The following is a 21434-nucleotide window of genomic DNA, read 5'->3' as shown; positions in this document are numbered from 1 at the left end:
GGTCTTTGGTGTCTGAAGGTGTAGAAAGATGTTTTGATATTATTATATTTTTAATTCACTTTTGTTTAAAAAAAAATAAAAAAATAATATGTTTATTTTTAAAAAATAATATGTTTATTTTTTTTTTCGTGAGACGCAAAGGAAAATAACAAGTGTTTCGTGTACAAATAAAAGAAAAATTAAAAGAATCCCGAAGCCACGTCGTCGCCGGTTGCCACCCCATCGGATTCTCTATAACCGCCTCGCGCTGGAACGACCGACGGTGGCAGGTGGCGATTCCGTCCGTCCGTCCGTCCAGCCATCCATCCGACGGTCACCATTTAATCCATCACGCTTCCATCACCTCCTGCTTTCTCGAACCATCTATTTCCGAATTCCCTCTATCATCGTGCTTCACGCACACCGAGAATCGAGGAATCCGCAGCTTTCGCGCCTATATATAGGGCATCCGCTTCTCCCGGTCTACGGCGGCAGTTGGTGGAGCTCCGCCGACGGCTGCTGATCACTTGAAACCCTAGGCTCCAACTTAGATCCATCCCTCTTCGTCCTATTGATGGGATTCGGAGCGTGCGCCGTGGAGGTCCTTGGATACCCCAGCTTCGCTGTGGGTTGCCTTGTAGGCGGTCTCTTCCTCGCTCTCTCCTTCCTCTCCGTCCGCCTCCAGTCGTTTCTCCTTGGTGTGCGGCTCCCCGGGATCCGCCGCAGGAGGAAGCGCCCCGTCAGGGTCTATATGGACGGGTGCTTCGACATGATGCACTACGGCCACTGCAATGCCCTGCGCCAGGCTAGGGCACTCGGAGACCAGCTCGTTGTTGGAGTGGTGAGTGATGACGAAATCAAGGTGAATAAGGGGCCGCCTGTCACTCCTCTCCATGAAAGGTAGGCATTCGACATCTTATCAAGGGTCCCCTGAGATATGGAGTATAGGATTTTAGACCGTAAACTGTCTTTGACCTTTTATTTCCTTTAAAAAAATTGTGGCAATTACATGGTTTTAGTGTGTCTTTTTAGTCAATTAATTGGCAATATTTCATCTTCTCGTTGTCTTGGTTTCGCTACGCTGTTTCTCAGATTAATGACTCAAAACACTAATTCGTAATCTGAGCCTATTGCGTCCTTCGGCCACTGATCACCATTGCTTGGTTATCATCTGATTTTTTTTTTTTTTTTGCCTATTAAGATGACTACTTCCTTCTCTTTTAATGGTTGAAAACTGAAATACAATTTTTTTTTTTTTTTGGACTATTGTGTTTATTCACGGGTTCGTCCTAAAGAATCAGAAAGAAAACCATTTTGTTTGAGCACTTGAGAATTGTCAATAACTTGAAGTTTTTACTACCATCTCTTGGCCTTTCAGTTAGTAATGCTTCCTGGAAATTTCTAGTTGTCTATACTATATTTCTTTTTCATGAGATTCATCTCTCAAATTCTCCGGATTCTATTTTATGGATGTTTGATATGATATTTTGATGTTTTGATGTCTCAACTGTTACTACCTAACATGAATTGCCTCTTTAACTATCATGAAGCTATCCATTTTCTTTTGTTAAGGTTGATATTGCTAACATTATATCTCAACTTTTCAAACAAGTAAGAACAAAATATAGCTGCCATTTCAGTTGATTCTGCCTTTTTTTTTTTGTTGTTTTTTTTGAACATCTCAATTATTTTAGTTCTTCATGTTAATTAAAGTTTTGGGCAAATTTCATGTCACCTCCCAATGGTTACCTACTTTTTCACAATGATATTAGAGTTTTAAGATCGTCAAAATTCCCCCAAATCTCTGAAAAGTCCCTACAATTTTACCCTTCAATCACAACACTATCACTATACTTAATGGGATAACGTAGTTTTCAGCTCCAATAAAATGATACCACATAATTTCAACTTTTTGGGGGCATTCTGACGATATCAAAACTCTAGGAGACGTTTTTAAAAAGCAGATGAACTTTTAGCAGGCGAAAGAAATTTTTCCCTACAAGTTTTTTTCCCACTTTTTTTTTTTCAGTTTCTCAAACACAGTTTTGCATCTCCCCTCTATGTTAGAAAATTGATACGTATCTGATGTTAGATATGATTGTGATGGTATTGATGATCCCTTGATTTCCCCACTCAAATTGATTGAGAAAGAAGGAAAAAATGATGGCTGCCTATCGTGTGCTCTCTTTCCTGAGTTTAGGGATAGCATATAAGCTGTGTTACTATGCCAAATATTAGTCAAAATAGTTTAAGATGCTTCATTGTATATTGTTGCAATCACTTAACATCTTATCTCAAACTCATTGCATTCTCGTTTATACCTATTCCCCTCCATTTTTTTTTCTTGTCATTTGCTTCAGTTGCCCCTCTTCTCTTTCCTTTTCTTGGTCTTCTTTCTTAACTGTCAAGTTACCTTGATTGGCCAATTAAGGACAACTTTTTATATGTCAATGTAAAAGTTTATATTACACCAATTTTGTAGTTTCAGTGACATTGTTTTAGCTTGTAAACAAAGTTGCAGTTCAGTGACATTGCCATTTCTGTAATTCTTTCATATTTCCTATTTTGGTAGGATGATTATGGTAGGCGCAGTGAAGTGGGTTGATGAGGTCATTCATGATGCTCCCTATGCTATAACTGAAGAATTCATGAATAAGTTATTTACTGAATATCAGATAGATTATATTATCCATGGGGATGATCCCTGTCTGCTGCCAGATGGTACTGATGCGTATGCCCTGGCCAAAAAGGCTGGTCGATATAAACAAATCAAAAGAACTGAAGGAGTATCTAGCACCGATATTGTTGGTATTGATTCTGCCCTTTGTTTTTTTGTTTGCCTTTTTAATTATAGCCCTTTTGTGACCTGAACAATATCTGTTTCATCTATTTGAACACATTCAGTTTGAAACAGATGCTCTGGTTTGGAAATTAGTTTTTATATTTGTAAATTTCCCTCGTGTGGGTGGACAATTCAATTGAAAAACCATATATTTAACTGTCTAAGGCCATTCAACTTTTGCTGGATAGGTAGGATTCATAAACTAGAACTCTTGCAACAATATCATGTTAAGTTTGATTTGATTATTTAGTGACAAGTGACAACATATTCAAGCATAATCTTGTTACAGAGGATAAAATATATATTTTGATGCTCTCAACAGATTCATCATTGGCAGGTGTTCAATGTGCTTATCAACATTTCTTAGATTTTGAAATTTTAAATTGATCTTGAATATTTCTTGTGAACTTGATCCAGTTCTGCTTTCAATATTTGCTACATGATCTTCATGCTCAGTTTTAGCATAATGCATACCTTACAGCAACAAAATTCATGCGGAAGATTTTTTGCCCTAGGTATGTCACCTGTTGGCAACATAGATCTGCATTTTGCATTCTTCAAATTTGAGGCATATTGGCTTATCACTGTCACTACCTTTTTTATTTTTGTCAATCTTTAACTTTATAGATCTATGTAGTAGTCTAAATATTGTTTTTGTTTTTCATATACCACTGATTCTATACCTATATAATGTTGTTCATTTTTCTTATTTATCAAGGTTTTAGCTTCTTTTGTTCTAGAGTTCATTAAACTTAACTGATCACTTAACATATTTGAATTTCTACTGTTATCCCTAGTACCTATTGAAATTGACATATACAGGTCGCATGCTACTATGTGTAAGGGAGAGATCCCTTGTTGGTAGTAATCATTCTTCTTTGCAAAGGCAGTTCAGCCATGGGCACAACCCGAAAGTTGATGTTGCAGGATCTGCTACAGGAACTCGGATATCCCATTTTTTGCCAACATCTCGGCGAATAGTGCAATTTTCTAATGACAAGGTATAATGCGAGAGCATTTTCCAAGTTAAATGCTAGTAATTGTTGTTGGAATATTTCCTACAATTATTTGACCAAAATTCTATTCCAACTCAAAAATTTGTTTTCATGATAATTGAGATTACTTTTCTCATTGATGATACAAGAATAATTTGCGCTTTGGTCAGTTTTTGGCAAAAAAGATATGCTTGAGATTTTTACTCGTAATAGATCACCTAATTGTCTTTTTCAATACTATCATCCTTAATCCCGAAGAAAACAATTTTTCCTTGTAGCTGAGTTTTGTCAATTATATTATTGCCACTTGCTGTGCGTGGTATACATTCTTGTTTTATGTTTTTAGATATTTTGTTACTCCCTGGAGATAGAAATTAACAATCATTAAACAAACAGCTGTGCTATGCTAGTCAGCAGGTTCTTGTGCATGTATTCTTAGCACTTGATTTTTTTTTTAAAATTAAATCATTCTAAATCCTGAGTAAAGTTAAGTGCAGTAGTTTATCTTAAGATTTCCTCTATGTTAGTGTAGCACATATAGTGCACAAATATTGTGCTATACTGACTTTTCGATTTTAATTTTTTTTTTTTTTCTAATTTTGGTTTCAAGTATAGTCATAGTATTTGTCCTTACCTAATTCTTTTTCCCATTTCTTATTCAGGGTCCAAGTCCCAATGCTCGTATAATTTACATAGATGGTGCATTTGATTTATTCCATGCTGGACATGTGGAGGTGTGATTTACTTCCTTTTTCTCCTGTTTATTCTGTGGTAATTGTAGGACTCGTTTGTAGTATTGTAAATGGTGGTATGTGGTGGCAGAGCGGTTAGTGACGGCCTACCGCTTCAGTCGCTTAAGCAATTAAATTTTTTACTATTTTTTATACATAATATATAAATAATCATAACTCTTTATAATATTTACTTTTAATAAAATATATTAATTAAAATTAAATATTAAATATAAATATTTAAAAACAAATAAATAAAATTATATATTTATATAATTAATGGGATAATTTTATTAGGTTTTAATTAAGTCTATTTAAATTATCTCAATCATAATTATGAGTTGATTAAAATTATTAACATAAAGTTATTTTATTAAATCCTAACTTACAACTTACCCGTGTATCCTATTTCGGCAAGGCGATGAGTCTGACGCGTCATTGGGACTGCGCGACAAGTTAAGACACTTCGTTAGGACTGCGCGATGTGTTCGGACCGGTCGTCGAGATTGTGCGACGCGACCAAAACTTTTGCCAACCTAGGCGATGCTTCCGAGCATGTCGTCAGACTCGAGCGATGCGTCCGGGCTCGCACGACGTCTCCAGACGCGTCGCCAGGGCCAGGCGACGCGATCGGGTTGTAGCCGGGCTTGGGCGACACTTTCGGGTTCGAGCAACATGTCTGGACTCATTGTCGAGCCAGGTGACGTGTCCGAACGCATCATCGTGGTGAAACAACGGCGACAGTGTCAATTCGAGGTGTAGCGGAGGTGGCAGAAGGAGGTGAGTTACTGGCTAAAGCACCATCTCAGACAAAGGTAGTGTGGTTGATGCCTGCCTCCTGCCTAAGCGGCCGCCTCAGTCACCATTTATAACACTGTTCATTTGTTATACATGACATTTGAAGGGATACTAGACTTCTGATAAATTTGTTCTATTAAAATATGAAAAAGCAAGTCCGCTGCATTACCAACATAAGGATTATTAGAGCTCATCATTAGGTGTTGCATCATTTAGATTCTTGTGAAACTTGGATTTTGAATAGTCCATTGTACCATGATGAACAATCTTAAGGTGCGCTGTGAATCAACTTCTATATTTGAAACATGTATAAATAATGGTGTAATGAAGTTATATGTGAAATAATAAACAATGCTAAACATAAATCACAACCCATGGTTAAACAAATAAAATAGAATGAAACATATATTCAACAAGGAGATAAGGGTATTGTGTTAGAAGCTACGTACAAGTAGGAAAAAATGCTGGAATTAAAAAAGATACTATGGATATAATTTGTATATGGGAGACCAAAGAGTGTGGTCCTCATTCCTCACCATTGTGAGGTGGTCTTCATTTCTCATTTGCTTGATTGACTAAGATGAAACTAGAAGGGAGAAGAACATATCCCAAAAATGTTGGCTGAGGTGACAAGTGTGGCGACTGCACAAGCTAGCATAGAACATATCCTACACTCAATTAGGTGGGGTCGGCTATATGAATCCTTCATTGGGCTTTATTCCCTAATATATCATCGTTTATATTTAATAAAATTTTCTTATTTTATTATTATTAACTAAGTCTTTTTTTTTTGTCTTCCTCATTTATTTCCACATTTGTTTTAATTTCATATCGTTTAACTAGAGTATTTATTGGTTGTATTATCTTAAATGCGTCTTCCAGAGTTTTCCTTCAATAGATGCAATCACGACTTTCTCTCTAATATTATTATTTTTTTATTGCACATCCACCTTAACATCCTTATCTCTGAAATTCTCATCTTCTGTTCTTGTACTCGAATCATAGTCCAACGTTCAATTTCATATAACATAGTCAGTCTAACCACCATTTTATAAAACTTTCTTTTAAGTCTTAGAGGAACCTGCAAAGTGACAACTCGAACACAATTACATGGGCTGTGTAGTTACGAGTACCCAAAAAGCCTTGCTCTGTTGCCACCCCTATGAATATTTCTAGTGTTCAAAGGCTAAAACACCAACCTAGATTAATCATACTCCATGGACAAGGGGGGAGGCTGGGGCACTCTTGTCCCCTTCTCTTATCAAGATTGCGCCTTAATGTCATCAATCTTGTTTGGGTATTGGTAAGAATATCTTGTTATAAGATCTAACAATTGAGTATCAAATTTATGACTTCTAATTTCTCAACAATTTAAATTGTTTCTCTGCTGTTTCATGTAGATAGAAAATATTTCCTTGTTGCGATTATGGTTCTAGCATAGTCAAGCCTATTATTTTGCATTGGACTTTGAATTAACATCTAATAGTAACTTTCAGTCATACCAAAAGTCATACATCCAGCTAATTCACTGGGAAGCATTACAGCATTTTTCCTTTTCCATTTGAGCTACTTGTTAACAAATATCTTTATTGCTTTATTTCTAAACTTTTCTTTTTGTGGCTAGCATATGGTATAGCATTGCCTGACTATTGATTTCTTGTGCAGATACTTCGACTTGCTCGAGAACTTGGAGACTTCCTTCTTGTAGGAATTCACACAGATCAAACAGTCAGGTTGCTTTACCCAATTTTGGGCTTTATCTTTCATTGAACACTTTTTTGTATCATTATTAATTGTGAAAGTTGGCCAGAGAAATGATTCACTTATTGTATATATATTTTTCATGTGCAGTGCCACTCAAGGACTCCATCGTCCAATAATGAATCTCCATGAGAGAAGCTTGAGTGTTTTGGCATGCCGTTATGTAGATGAAGTGATAATTGGTGCACCTTGGGAAGTTTCAAAGGATATGGTTGGTGCTCATTAAACTTCTTGTGTCTAATATAAAAAAAAAATGATAATTCCAGTTAACCTCATTGACTATCGTTAGAGTGACCAACCCGATCTCACGAAAGTTTTCCACCGGCCGGGTAAATCGGGAAGCACACGCGGCGGCCAACCTAGAAGCCAAACATCCTTTGATTACGCCCTCCATTTGGAGAAAAAATTCCTACAAATACACCGTAACTGGGGTTCGAATCGTGAGTGCCTGAGTAATAACCTGGATGACCTACTGTGACACCATGGCCCCGGAGACTCTTGTGTCTAACCTAAAAAAAATGATTAACCAACCTGGGTTACGTCGAGCCTATGGTGACTGGCCCGGTCCCATGGAAGTTTCCCACCGGCCACCACGGTAAATCAGGAAGCGCTCGCAGCGGGCAGCCCAGGAGCCCAGCATCCTTTAGTTGCATGCCTTATTTGGAGGAAAAATTTCTGTAAATTCGCCATAGCTGGGGCTCGAACCGCGGGTGCCTGGGTGACAACCTGGATGCCTTGTCGCTGCACCATAGCCCAAAACTCTTATGTCTAACCTAATGATGGCGAAAAGGCGAATACGCTCGCCCTTAGCGCCCTCGCCAACCCGACCCAGGCCAACACGGAGGAGGTAAATCACGGGGCAGCTACTAGCCTTTGGAATAGTGACTAGCACATAAGGGAGACATTTACTTCGGCTTTACCGAGATTCGAACCCCAGACCTCATGATGACAACACCTTATGCGCTAGCCACTAGACCCATCCGAGGGGACCTCTTGTGTCTAACCTAATGTGGCAAAAGGCGAAATCGCTCGCCCCCAGCGCCCCCGCCGCACCCGACCCAAGGCCATCACTAGGGAAGTAAATCACAACATCTTGAGCGAGCATGTGGCAGGTGGGGTGAGTTGCACAGGGACCGGGGATTTACGCCCCGCCTACCTTGAGTTTCGACCCCGCGACCTCATGTGGCAAGCATCCCACCACATACCAACTCGGATGACCTATGGGGTCCCTCTTGTGTCTAACCTAATGTGGCAAAAGGCGATTCGCTCGCCCCCAGCGCCCCCGCCAACCCGTCCCTAGGCCAACACGGAGGAGATAAATCACAGGTGACTACTAGACATTAGTGCAAATGGCCAAGACATGGGGGAGGTCATGCTCGGTCACGCCGAGTTTCGACCCCAATACCTCATGTGGCAACACCCCATGCCTTAACCATCGCACCGCCCCGAGGGGACCTCTTGTGTCTAACCTAAGCTCTTTGGGATAGAGGCCAATAACAAAAATTGATCTTCTTAATCAAAGCCTTGATTTGGTTGTATGAAGAGGCTGACCTAATGTTTCTTCACTTGTATGGTTATAGACTGAATAAATGAAGGGTCAATGCCTCAAATCATACGCAAGTCTTAGGTCTTGCTGTCTCATACACCAACTTTTTCAGTGCACTAGAACTTTCATAAGTGAACAATTTTAATCACTCTGGAAATTAAATTGACTCATGGGGACAATAAATCTGAAACACCTATTCAGCATTTGACTATCAAAAAGAATAATAACATTTAATATTCCTGATTTTTTTTCCTTTCCCCGTCTCTTCTTTGTTATTCCTCTGTACTACTTGCATCAGAGGCATTGCCATTAGAGTTGCTATCACAAGAGGTTGCACTTCTATGCACATGTTACAAAGGCCACTTTCTCCACCTCCTGTGACTTGTAACATTTAAAACTCTGGCAGCCGTGGCTCTGATGAAATGACCGTAATGAGATAGAAGGGGGAGGGAAAAAAAATGGAAGACACAGTAGAGGGAGTTGCAAAGGAATTTTATCTATCTATCTATTTATTTATTTATTAATAAAAGTGGTGACTGAACAACCTAGACAATTTCCCATCAGCATCGCTCTATTTAATTTTGGAGTGTTAATAATCTGATCAATTTGACAAAGTTCATACATGCAACTGTACTTAAAATTTGTTTATGAATTTGGCAATATACCCCAGTTTTGTGTGATTGGAAGCATTTATCCTGACAAAAGACATGGATTAGCATTGATAATCACATTCCTTGTTGTTTTATCTCTCAAAGTTCAGTTAGAGGATGCTCTTTGTGAAGTTTGTTCATATCCCAGCTTATGCATTCTTGTTGGAATTATGATGAATGTATATTAACATAGATGATCTATGGTTCCCTAATTTAGAAAACCTGATGAAACAGCTGCTTCTTGATATTTTTATACCCATTTCTAATGCCAAAAATAAGTCAGAATGCTTGGCATGTATGTTAGGATCACCAACTATCGGCATTTGCATACCACTTTTAAGTATTCAGATAACTTCTATTATGGTAGATACAATTTCTGAATCTTGAAATCACGCTTTCTTTGAGTGGTTCTGAGAATTGGCTCATGAACATGAAGGTTGTGGTATTAATTATGTATTGATTATTATTTTCTGTTATATGGATGCTTGTATAAGTGTTGGCTATTTATTTGCTCCATTCATTTATTGTTTTAGCGATAATTTTCTGCATGAGGCAACATTTGTGGTAGTGTCTGCTATAGATTAAGCTGACCCTTTTTCTGTGTATCTACAGATTACCACATTTAATATCTCGTTGGTTGTTCATGGAACTATAGCTGAAAATATCGATTTCTTAAAGGTACTTCTATGATGTTAGATGTTGTAGTACCAGTAGAATATTGATAGCAGAACTATTGACACTATGCTTTGTCTGTCTATAGGAGGATTCGAATCCATATGCCGTTCCCATGGCTATGGGAATTTACAAGCAACTAAAGAGCCCTTTGGACATCACAACTAGTACAATCATAAAGAGGATTGTTTCTAACCATGAAGCATATCAGGCATGTTCAAATTACTTTTGAGGTTATCATATTACAAGTATTGTTTTTTTTATCATCTTCCTATCATATCAGCTTTGTTTATCATATTCTTAGGGATTCTTAAACATTATCTTCAATTGGAGCTATTGAATTAGTGTCATTTGCTCCATAGTCGTATATAGCAGTATAACAAATCACACTGTAAGCAATTTATCCTATAAGCCAAGTTGCGTATGCTTGTTAAATTGCCGCCCATCCTTCTTCGTTTCGTACATTGTTGACAATTTGAAAAGGCAAGTCCTCTTCGTGGCACCTGGTTGCTATGATATTTATAGTTATTCTTGATTTGCATAAACCAAGCTGGGGTCAGCTCAGTGGAGTATTTGTACTGGCAACTATTTAATCTTTAGGCTTTACTAAACATGCACAGTTGGTGAGCATCTCTTGTTCTTGCTCAATTATTGTTACAAGTATTTCATCATTTCCAGCTTTAGGCAATTGGTTGTGGCCTTAATCTATTCTTCTGGAATTTGCTCAAACATTCTATCCTGAAGGACTAATAAGCCATGTTTTACTCTCTGTTTGAAGGATTTTTGATTCCCTTCTAAGCGTACATTTTTGTCATGCAGAAAAGAAATGAGACGAAAGAATTGAGTGAAAAGAAGTATTATGAGAACAAGAGCTACGTCTCCGGAGACTGACTCGAATAAAATTGTCGCATTGCTAACTCCTGCAGAGGCAGCTATTACAATATCAAGCAGGCCCATCATCAGCTCGAGTTTTGTTCGTTTTAGATTTTTCAGGCCGATATGAAGCTTGATAACCATTTATAGGTTGGAAGTCGCCAGTTATATCGCGAGCACAGGGCAGCAATCGTTCAAGTCCTTGTTTTGATTTGCCTACGCATATTCTTCCATTAGTAAATAGATTTGCTATATGAGCTTTTGTTTCGTAATGGACATTATTTACTATATATTTATATATGCATTGATCTGTATGTTTCTTGTGTTTTACAATTCAGTAGCCAAGATTATTTATTATAGTTTTGGTTGGTTTAGGTCAAAGGAAAATTTCAATAGACCAGCTGAACTAGCCTAGCAATAAATGGTTATTTATTAACTAATAATTCTTATTTTTCCATAGTCACATTGTTCCTGGGCAGAAAAGATTGTTTACTCTGAAAAAGAGTCGTGTGTTGATCTGTAATTTAAATTTCCATTGTTCTGAACAAGAATGCTCGTGACATGTTTCTTCAAATTACTCAACAATGGGCAAGAGACTTACCCCTGAACTCTGAGCTCTAATTCAATAATGAAGAGAAGGCATATGATTATGGTAGAAAAGAACGACAATTGAATCATTTATTCAATATGAAGCAATCATTTATTCAATATGATCCAGGAGGAGAGAAACATGGTGTAAAAAGTTCTCATGTACTCATTGTTCACTGCTTGTTCACTGTACTGCTTGTTCACAATTATATACATGTAGGATCACATGTTCCTCCCTGCCATGGTCCAAGCACTCCCCACAGACCGTGCACACTCACACTAAAAACACATCGCCTCCCTAGTTCACTACTTGCGTAAACTCCCAAAGTGTGAAACAAAGAGAGAAAGGGAACAGAGGAAGATAGCGAAAAAGATCTCATCTTTCTAGCAATCCTGTGTCTCCCTAAACCATCCTTTTCATCTCGGCCTTCAGCAGCCGCTTCGGGCTTGGTATCGCTTGGGAGGAGCAGGATTTGAATGCCGGCGGAGGATGAGAGACGGCTCCAACGATGGGCAACTGCGGGACCAGGGAGGAGCATGCCGTCGCCGCCGTGCACGCACAAGGTGACACCTTTTGCTTTCCTTTAGCCCCAAATTTTCTCCTTGTTGTTTCTTCGCCTTGGGCTTGTTGATAGGGGTTGGATTGTTGTTTAGGTCTAATCTTTGATGTTTTTGTAAAGCTTTGGATCTTGCTGACGAATCGGCCTTGTGGACTGAGATTCGTTCTTTCCTTCGTTTTAATGCCAATTTGTAGAGGTCAATCTTCCCATTTGCCTTTGTCTTTCTTGTTCATTACAGGTAGAATTTCGATAAACTTTTGCCATTTCTTTTTGTTACATTATGTTCCGTTGGTCCTTGTTTCATTATGAACTTGAAGAAGCAATCTACTCTGCCCACCTCCAAGTTTTCACAGAGAACAGTTTTTTTTTTCTGCGATCTAATATATTTCAAGATGAGACATTTAGGGATCTCGCTTGCTTCCGAGTTCTTCTTGTATTTATGCTGTGGGACTATTAGAAGTGCCAGTGCCACAACGCCTCTTCTGAATGTTATTTAATTCTCAAAACACCAGTTTAGTTATCAGCAAATGATGAAAACTTTTATTTAAGTTGCCAAGTTTACCAATTTGGAATCTTATTAGTGCAGTGCAGCAACTCCAAATGTTCCAACTACCTGTTAAGAATGCTCTTAAGGAGAAAAAATAAATTCGTACTTTCTCGAATGTCAGTAACTCCTCGAGTTCATGACATTTTGAGGATTCAACAAATAATGCAATATACACTGATGTGATTGTGTTCACGGTGTTTGAGCTTGAGGCAATTACCAAGAGTTTAAGACTGAGGAGTTGTTGACAAAAGTTGTCAACCCAAATACCATTCTTTAGTAACGAGAAATTCATAATCATTCTACTTTCAATTTTAAAAACGTTATCACATTTTCTACATTTAAAGTGATAATCCCAATCATGACGATCTTTGTTATGAGTTTTGAGATTTTTTTTTGAAAAATACATTGTGTTGCTAGAGTCTTATTCATACATACAGACAAATATAAAACTTCTCCATAGTCATCGTAGAGAAGAGGAAGATTCTTTGTTTTTGTTATTAAATCTGAAAATAATAGATTTTTTAATAATATCAATGCGAAACAACATGAAATTTTTTTTTTTTCTATATTAATGAGGTGATTCTTAATTCTTTTTTCTTTGGATGAATGGGACAATTTTCATCACGGTTTATAATAAAGATGAAATGGGGAACACAATTAGCATTGCTTGTTGGGCTTGTGGTCCATTAGTGATTGATTTATCAATCTTGATTAATTACTAAAAAAAATCTATGTGACTCTATTTTAGCTATGTGTAACATTAATAAACCTAATTATGTAATTAAAGTGGTCTACTCATACGATTTATCTTTAGAAGATTAATAATATGTTACTCATGAACCATGAGCTCCGATCAAGTGGTGACCACGAGTTCTCAACCAAGCAGTGACAAGTAGCCCTTGAGCTTCAGCCAAGTTGTGGCTATGATAGTTATGAGCTCGGTTGAAACAACGAGGGAGCTCAATGAAGACAATGAGGAGGGAAGGAAATCTTGTTCCGCATAATTTTGTGTTGATGAAATATCAATCACAAAAAATAAAGTATTTCAATTCTCGTATAATTCATCTTTTTTTGCTATCGGTTCGTGAGCAACATACCATTAATCATCTAAATATAAATAGCATGAGTAGACCACTTTAATTACGCAATTATATTTATTAATATTAAAGATAGATAAAATTTGGATTTATTAATATTAAATATAAATAAAATAGACCAATTTAACTATTCAACATAATTAATCAAGGTTGACTAATCAATCGCTATTAGTCCATAAGCCTAACAGAACCAAGTCCAATAACTAGTTAGCTAATTAATTAATAATTTACACATTAAATTCATTGCATTAGTAATTATGTTCCTTGATTCATCTTTTTTGTGTGCAGTAATGACAATTGTCCCTTTTCATCTAGAAAGAATTAAGAATTACTTATAAATACAAAAAAAAAAATCTTTTCATGTTGTTCTCACATTGTTATTATTAAAAATTCTAATAATTTTGGATTTAATAGTGAAGATGAAGAATCCTCCTCCCCTCTATGATGACTATGGAGAAATTTTATATTTTCCCTGTGTGAATAAGACTCTTAACAACATAATGTATTTTTCAAAAAGTATTTCAAAATCCATAACAAAGATCGTCATGATAGATATTATCACTTTAAGTGTGAAAAATGTGGTAACATTTTCAAAACCGAAGCTAGAATGATTATAAATCTCTCGTTGCTTAAGAATGGTGTTTGGTTGATAACTTTTAACAATAATTCCTCATTCTTAAACTCTTTATGAAGAATCGTTGGAATTAGACAAAGTTGATCAAGTTTCTCATCGTCCCTACTTTGAAGTTTGAGCATATGGTAAGTTTCTTGTCTTAGTTTTGTTGATATTCAAAGGTTATACTCAACATTTATTTTGATGTATGTTTTATAGAGTGAGTTGGTGATGATCATAAAGGGGTATCATGTGGATGGGCACGTGCAAAATAGATTTTTTCATATGAGGTGATTTTCTCTTGCTTGTTTCACTATATTTAACATGTGCATGATTAAGTGTGAATAGATATAATTATGAAGTTGTTAGAGAAGAATTCTTTACATGACCCTATTCCTACTCTTGTTGCTTGATAACTTTCTCCCACTCATATTGCTTGTCCTTTTACACTCATAGTTGTATATTTAATTGTTTATTTCTCTTTGATAAATCATGGTGAATTAAATTAAATATTTAATATAACTAAATAACTAATCATTAATAGGTAAATTATATTATCAGACTTTAGCTCCACGCTATGAAAAGAGTTGCGTAATCACTGGCTTCCACTTTTTAAATAGGTAAATGAATACTAATTATCTAAATAGTAATCACTGGAAGCCACATGATTAAACGTGTGTAATCCCTACCTTATATTAAGTTGGTGAAATACTAAAAAAACTTGATCAAGGTAAGCGGTATTCATCATAAATAAATTATTGATTTCAACGTCTAATTAGTAATAACTAATAAGTTGATGCTACATGATCCGGCGGTGAGAATGGGGGATCCACTTCCTGAAGGGTCTCAGCTTGAGGACAGATGGAGGGCTGACTAAGCGGTTAATGGCCGCGCCGAGCAGCTGAGTAGGTCCGAGCGGAACCAAAGATAACCCAGTCATGGGCTGGGGTTTCCGACGCCAAGGTAGGAGAACCGAATGGCCGATCGGGGCGTCTGCCCGGCTGGGACCGAAGGTCCGAGCGGGTGGCCCGTTCGGCCAGGATAAGGGCGAGGGTATGAAGGTTAGCCGAGCGGCCTATTCGTTCGGCTCGGGATATGGGGTGTCAGCAAGGGCATGTCTGATGATTACGCTGTACACAAGAGTGTACGATGGAGGATCTCGCCGTCACATCATGGAGAGGTTGATATAGTGGCGGTATGGCCTTATTGGCGACAGACCCATACCTGGACATGGTCCTTCTGACAGACTCATACCTGGGCATGGTCGAAAGCAGGTGATTGCTTTGATTGGCGCGCCCAGGCTCCTTCGAGAGGTCTATATAAGGTCTCCATTTCTTCACTAGAGAGACGAAAGTCTTCATCTTGAGGCCACCTTTTTGTTATTCCTCGCCTGACTTGAGCGTCGGAGGGCCGTCGCCGGGACACCCCTCCCGGCTCGGTTTTGCTGCAGGTTCACCGGAGCACTCGAGGATCCAGCAGGGAGCGCCACGTCGTTGACTCCTGGTTCGGACAGGATCACTACACATATATTTAATTGATGATGTGTTATATGAATTAGAGAAGAAAAAAAAAGATAGCCCTATGTACGAAGATTCTGCTAATGTAGGTCCTAGGGAAGGGTCGGACCACATTGGATCTATTATACACAACCTTACTTGCATTGCAAGAGACTATTTCCGCGACTTGAACCTGTGATCATAAGATCACACGACAATAACTTTATCGTTGCGCAAAGGCTCCTCTTCTATTATATGAATTAAAGAAACTGAAAATAAATGGAGACGAGGAAAGTATAACCTAGGAATCCTGTTCTTTGTCATTGGCCTAGGTCTAGGTGCTGCACCACACTGACCCACATGGCAGCATCTATGCCAAATCTACTATTGACACAAGAAGTTCTTGTTTGAGCTAAACGACTATGATTGGTGACAAAAATTGCCACTACCTATGCTACTTAGAGTATTGGACTTGGGTTAGTTATCTGTTACTGCATGATACTTGTACAATGAGTTTAGATTGTGCATGACAATATAATATAACAACTGAACTATGACTTCCATACAGAAACATAGATCCACATGCTAGAACAAGTTAGGAAATACATTGCTACTGACAAACTTGTTTAATGGGTTTGTATTTTGTTTGTTAAAGAAATGTATTAGCTGCACTTGAAATGATTGTGGACAAAAACACAAAACAAGCATTCCACTTTTTTGTTTACCCGATTAGGACTCTGCAACTTCTTTTTAGACAATCTTTGTGCTGCTTCTGGACAGCCTTTGGCATCTACTAACACTCCAATGATTGGGGCCTGTTGCAAGCCACTGGCTTCCAATAAATATGCTTGTCATTTTTTGTTCTATCATCTAGATAATAGGCAGGGTACTGTTGTGTTGTAGACCAATAAGTAATGCTGTAAAATTGCTAAGCATTTGCAAAATCTCTGTCATATGACCTTGGTTATTTCATTCATATGTCAAATACCACAAACTGAAAATATCTTGAAGCAGTTGTAGTTTTGTCTCACTAATTATGTAGTAACAGAAATTACTGAAATTGAGCATAGATATGTGTGAGCTCTTGTTGGCATCCCCCCAATCACCATAATATTTAGTTGTCTATCACTGCATTTCCAACTCTCCTGAGCCAATGGTCATTCTTTGGCTACTAGTTGAATGGTGTATTTATTTCTTCTTATAGAACCCAATTTTTTTAGGTGAAGCTACAAAAGTTCAGACATTCTGAAATTTTCAGGCATGTAGGATGAGCCTAGATTATGGTCATCCTGGACTTTCAGTATGCTGAATTCAGAAAGATTAATAGATAGAGTACATGAGAAGAAATGAATTTTGAGAAAATAGGTCCAAGTACTAAGAACAAATCGTTACTAGTTTTTGGATGGCAGTCTTAGTACATTCAATTTGTTTTGGTAATTCAAAGAAGTGAAATTTTTACTTCATAAAATTAGGTTAGTTGATGCCTTAGTCATTATCTTTTCCAAAATAGTACTTTTGCACTGTGACTTACATCTGCAATCTGTTGAAATACTTTACATTGCCGCTTGACATATTGCATTAAGGGTGGCTTGACTTGGTAAAGAAGCATGTATGATGTGCAAATGACTTCTCATTCATGGGTGCACATGGAAAAGCAGTCTAAATTTCTATTATGGAGGTTTCTGCCCAGCAATTTCTTCGCTGGAATTTTGTTTGTTTTCATTTCTTTGTTAATTTTTTTTATTGGGTTTCAATCAATCTCATCTTTGAGTATTCATGTAAATTGTGATCTCCCTCTTAAAATTTCTTATCTTTACCAATCAAACAAATACCCTTTGCAGTTATATGCCTATGAACTTTTATCTGACCAGGCTTAATATTCCTTGAGGCTTTCAGAGACAGCTGCACCACTATCTGGGGCAACAAGAATGCCAATTGCATTTGGTGCTGCTAAAGGACTAGCTTTTCTTCACAATGATGAAAGACCTGTTATCTACCACGACTTTAATACCTCAAATATTTTATTGGACTCAGTTAAGTATCAGTCCTAAGTATTTTTAAGATTTAAATATATGCTTTCTCATGAAGAAATTTGAAATTCTTAAGTAACTTTTTGCATTTGAATGCAAATTGCTCTTCTTGACAGGATTACACAGCCAAGCTCTCTGATGTTGGTCTCGCAAAAGCTGGACCTGAGGGTGACGAGACTCATGTATCAACGAGGGTGATGGGACCTATGGCTATGCCATGCCAGAATATGTGATGACAGGTGCTGCATCTTGATATCTTGGCAGTATCCTCAATGGCTTGCTTAGACAAATGCCTTCTATTATATGGCTCAGTGACATCCTATGACTTGATTCTACCAATTTGCTGGAATCTTGGGTCACAAATATCTTTATCATAAGCAGGGCACTTGACAGCCAGGAGTGATGTTTATGGCGTTGAAGTTGTTCTTCTTGAGCTCTTGACAGGCAGTCAATCCATGGACAAGACTCGCCCAATCAAGGAGCAGAGTTTGGTTGATTGGGCTCATCCAAGCTCAACGACAATCGAAAGCTGTTGCAAATAATTGACCCCAAGCTGGAAGGTCAGTACTCAGTGAGTGCTGCCCAAAAGGCTTGCAGTCTGGCATTATACTGTTTGAACCTCAACCCCAAAGCAAGACCTTTGCTGTGCAGTCGAGCAATGGAAGTGGGGTCTCATTCAGCGGGCTTGCAGAGAACAGAATGCACGAGACACTTGAATGGAGTGTTGTCAGCTGTAGAACAAGCCCGAGTGCAAAGTGTTTGAGTACTCTTCCAGCCTGCAGGGTAAAATGAGTCTACGCAGACTGTAAATTGACTAGCTTTGTTGTGCTTGTGTGAGTTTGCTTCTTCACTATGTTAAGATGTAAAATTTATGTTAGTTAACATGGAAAACTATTTCTGATAATTTATAATTTAAATCATCAGCTCGGATCATCAATGGAAAATTAATTCTAAGAATTTTCATGCATCTTGCAACTTGGGGCATGATCTGTCAGCCAACTGCTTGGGAGGTGTCATGATTGTTAGACTTATCATTTTTGTGTTCTATTGCCTTCCTTTTCTTTAGATCTTTGTGTTTCTGATGATCTGAACGGAGAATGCTTTTGCAAATTGCAATTGCGAAGGCGAAAATTCCACTAGTGATCAATACATTACCATAAGCTTGTCTGTGTGATTATGCAGCAACCTAATTTTACATTTGAGGCATGAGCCAAAACTCTGACACTTTTTGTATAATTTCAGGCAGATGCATTCAAGCATGGCTGCGACAATTAGTACATTCCATCTAGACAAAGACCGGCCGGGATATCTGCCTGAGCTACAGCCTCATCAAGAAGCCAATTCTCCAGCACTGTTAAAGGTTGGTGTTCAGCTTCCAGTCTCAGATTTTCATGATCATCATGAAATGGGAGAGTCAGAGCCCCACAAAAGGTGGCTTCTGAGGATGATTCCTGCAATGGAAGACCTTGGTTGAAAACAGAATGGCAACTCCCTTGATCAACCTTCACGACTTGGTTCCCGGAGGACCTCGTCCACCCAATGAGAAGCCTCGAGATGTTCTCCGCACTTGAAGCATAAGTCGTGGAGCTGAGGTTCGACATGGGGGGAGTAGAGACATCAGGATTTCTAATTTGATCAGTGTTGCAGTATCTCAATACCGGCTCATGGCACACATCTTCTGCTTGATTCTTGCTGATCTTTTTCTTCAGGTGAGTATTCCAGTAGTTCTTGATATCATTGTCGGTTCTTTGGGGAAGGTATGAAGCTATTGCTGCCCACCTTCAGTGAGACATATTAGTGAAGGATCGAGCTTAAACGAATTTCAGATGCATCAACTAAAAATTTACTTGTTGCCAAGCATTGATTGAAGATGAACGATTAATCCTTCTTCATGTGGAGTGAAATTTCCGCGCTTGATTCCCGGTCGGAGATAATTAGTCCATCTTAACCTACAACTCTTGCTACATCTCATCAAACCTGGAATTCAAGAACACAGAGCTAGCAATCAAAGGGCAAACAAGCGAGAGCGACACAATTGATCAAGTTGGAAATTGAACCTGCAACTCACCGGTGTTTACAGGAACTGATCTCCAATTTCCAGGGCCATGTTTCTGGACATACGACACGAGTACGATATCTTCTTCAGGAGTCCAAGGACCCTTCTTGATGCCAACCTTATCGCAGCACAGAGACCTGCCCATGGCTAGCTATCCACCTTGCTCAATACCTGTGAAAGATTATATAGGAAGACTTGAGTTGGGAACCAAGTCTCATTTACCTGCATCATCTACCCCTCTGACTCATTTACTGCTACCACCTTTTTTCTCAAGCAAAGTCAGCTTGCAGTATCACATGATTCATCAAGGTCTGCCTTTCTGATCTCCTCTTTTTGGATTGAGAGAGGACCTCCCAATTAATGCAAGAACTTTACATTTTCCATATTTGCTCATGCATTATTCCTAGCCCTTTTGTTGTACTCAATTGCTTAATTTACCACTTGCCTTCCTATCAAAATAATTGGGAAAATCTAAGAAGTTGGCTGTTTGATGTGAATTTGTCTGTGCTTTCCGATTTACCCGATCGATCAATGAACAGAAAGGTCATCTATCAAAAATAATAATAATAATGGGAAGAGTGAGAGCTGTACTTGACCCCAAGCATGCAGCACTACTGTCTTAAGTACTAGCCGTTTTGGTTGCTGCAAGGGACCAGTCTCTCCATTCATCTCTGCTTGCAAGGTCCACACGAGCTCTATAAAGTTCATATCATGTGTAGCTTCTTCGAGTTGTCAAATTTATTTCTTGCCTCACGAGCTGTGGAATCTACATTTGCTTTGGGGGTTTCACGTAAAAGCTCCCCGAACTTTGCATTGCGAAGGGCATGCATATAGAATTAGGGTTGTAAAGGAATCAAATATTTGTGAATAAGTTTAGTGTTTGGTTTGGTAAGAGTTTATTTATATTTGTTCAATATACATAAAATCAATTAAATAAATAATCTTGAATAACTCGTTAAACTAAATAAACAAGTTTGAACACATATGTGTTCAACTCGTAATGTTCGTTGATCCTGTCCGAATGTTGAATCAACGGACGCTGGGCACGTGGCGCTCTCTGAGTCGCTGGCGTAGATCTCCGATTGGTCGTACGAACCTCCGGCGAACCTGCACAGAAGTCGGGCCGGGAAGGGATTCCCGGTGACGACCCTCCAACGCTCAAGTCAGGCGAAACTCAACAAGAAAGTGGCTCCAAGAATCGTAGAATGCTCACCTCCGGCGAAGGATGAGAGCCTTTATATAGGGCTGTGGAGAAGCGGGTGCACACATACCGAGGTGTACACGTGTCCTCAGCCCATACCCCAGTAAAGGCCTGTCAGTGAGCTTACCTGACCCCATACTGCTACAGTTTGGGCACGTCTCTGATGGGACAGCGGATCCTTTTGTCGTAGGATTTTGAGTATGGCCTGAACCCAGAACATGCCTACTTGTCCTTTTCCCTTACTCCCTCCGGGCGTCCGGCCGGACATATATAATGGTCTACTTGGGAGATTCTCGGTAATGTGCTTTGCGGAGACTGTTAGCAGTATGCTACCTTGTGTCTTCGGCCGAGCGTGACTTCCGCTCGGCCCTTCATTCCTGCTCAATCTAGCGCCGGAAT

General features: G+C 38.6%; 2 protein-coding genes across 9 annotated transcripts; one reads left to right on the top strand and one right to left on the bottom strand.

Annotated features, from left to right (window-relative positions):
- Positions 1 to 175: 175 nt before the first annotated feature.
- LOC121967779 (ethanolamine-phosphate cytidylyltransferase-like) lies at positions 176 to 18708 on the top strand. 8 transcript variants are annotated; one of them, XM_042518221.1, is made up of 14 exons: positions 176 to 879; positions 2552 to 2787; positions 3644 to 3822; positions 4479 to 4550; positions 7011 to 7078; positions 7197 to 7317; positions 9915 to 9980; positions 10063 to 10185; positions 10794 to 11999; positions 12116 to 12191; positions 12582 to 14398; positions 14472 to 14542; positions 17645 to 17781; positions 17895 to 18708. In XM_042518221.1, exons 1-9 carry the CDS (start codon positions 554 to 556, stop codon positions 10863 to 10865), a joined length of 1263 nt encoding a protein of 420 aa, XP_042374155.1. In that variant the 5' UTR covers positions 176 to 553; the 3' UTR covers positions 10866 to 11999; positions 12116 to 12191; positions 12582 to 14398; positions 14472 to 14542; positions 17645 to 17781; positions 17895 to 18708. The 8 variants fall into 8 exon arrangements, with proteins under 8 accessions (XP_042374155.1, XP_042374157.1, XP_042374152.1 ...); XM_042518223.1 differs by having other exon boundaries at positions 12116 to 14398; positions 17895 to 18017; positions 18160 to 18708; XM_042518218.1 differs by lacking the exon at positions 12116 to 12191.
- A 312-nt stretch (positions 18709 to 19020) lies between these two features.
- Positions 19021 to 19991, bottom strand: LOC121967780 (transcription factor MYB60-like). Its single transcript, XM_042518226.1, has 3 exons — positions 19847 to 19991; positions 19626 to 19755; positions 19021 to 19557 (listed from the first exon to the last, which is right to left on the bottom strand). The coding sequence occupies exons 1-3, from the start codon at positions 19977 to 19979 to the stop codon at positions 19050 to 19052; spliced, it is 771 nt and encodes a 256-aa protein (XP_042374160.1). The 5' UTR covers positions 19980 to 19991; the 3' UTR covers positions 19021 to 19049.
- Positions 19992 to 21434: the final 1443 nt, after the last annotated feature.

Source organism: Zingiber officinale, chromosome 3B (assembly GCF_018446385.1).
Source record: "Zingiber officinale cultivar Zhangliang chromosome 3B, Zo_v1.1, whole genome shotgun sequence".
NCBI classification, from domain to species: Eukaryota; Viridiplantae; Streptophyta; class Magnoliopsida; order Zingiberales; family Zingiberaceae; genus Zingiber; species Zingiber officinale.
Note: the sequence above shows the minus strand (reverse complement) of the source record. Positions and strands in the feature narration are given on the sequence as shown.

Coding starts and splice junctions, on each gene's coding strand:
- LOC121967779 (XM_042518225.1), top strand. CDS start 554: ATGGGATTCGGAGCGTGCGCCGTGGAGGTCCTTGGATACCCCAGCTTC. Junction 3,823..4,478: donor TGCAATTTTCTAATGACAAG/GTATAATGCGAG, acceptor TTTCTTATTCAG/GGTCCAAGTCCCAATGCTCG. Junction 7,079..7,196: donor CACACAGATCAAACAGTCAG/GTTGCTTTACCC, acceptor TTTCATGTGCAG/TGCCACTCAAGGACTCCATC.
- LOC121967780 (XM_042518226.1), bottom strand. CDS start 19,979: ATGGGCAGGTCTCTGTGCTGCGATAAGGTTGGCATCAAGAAGGGTCCT. Junction 19,756..19,846: donor ATCAGTTCCTGTAAACACCG/GTGAGTTGCAGG, acceptor CTTGAATTCCAG/GTTTGATGAGATGTAGCAAG. Junction 19,558..19,625: donor CAATCAATGCTTGGCAACAA/GTAAATTTTTAG, acceptor GTCTCACTGAAG/GTGGGCAGCAATAGCTTCAT.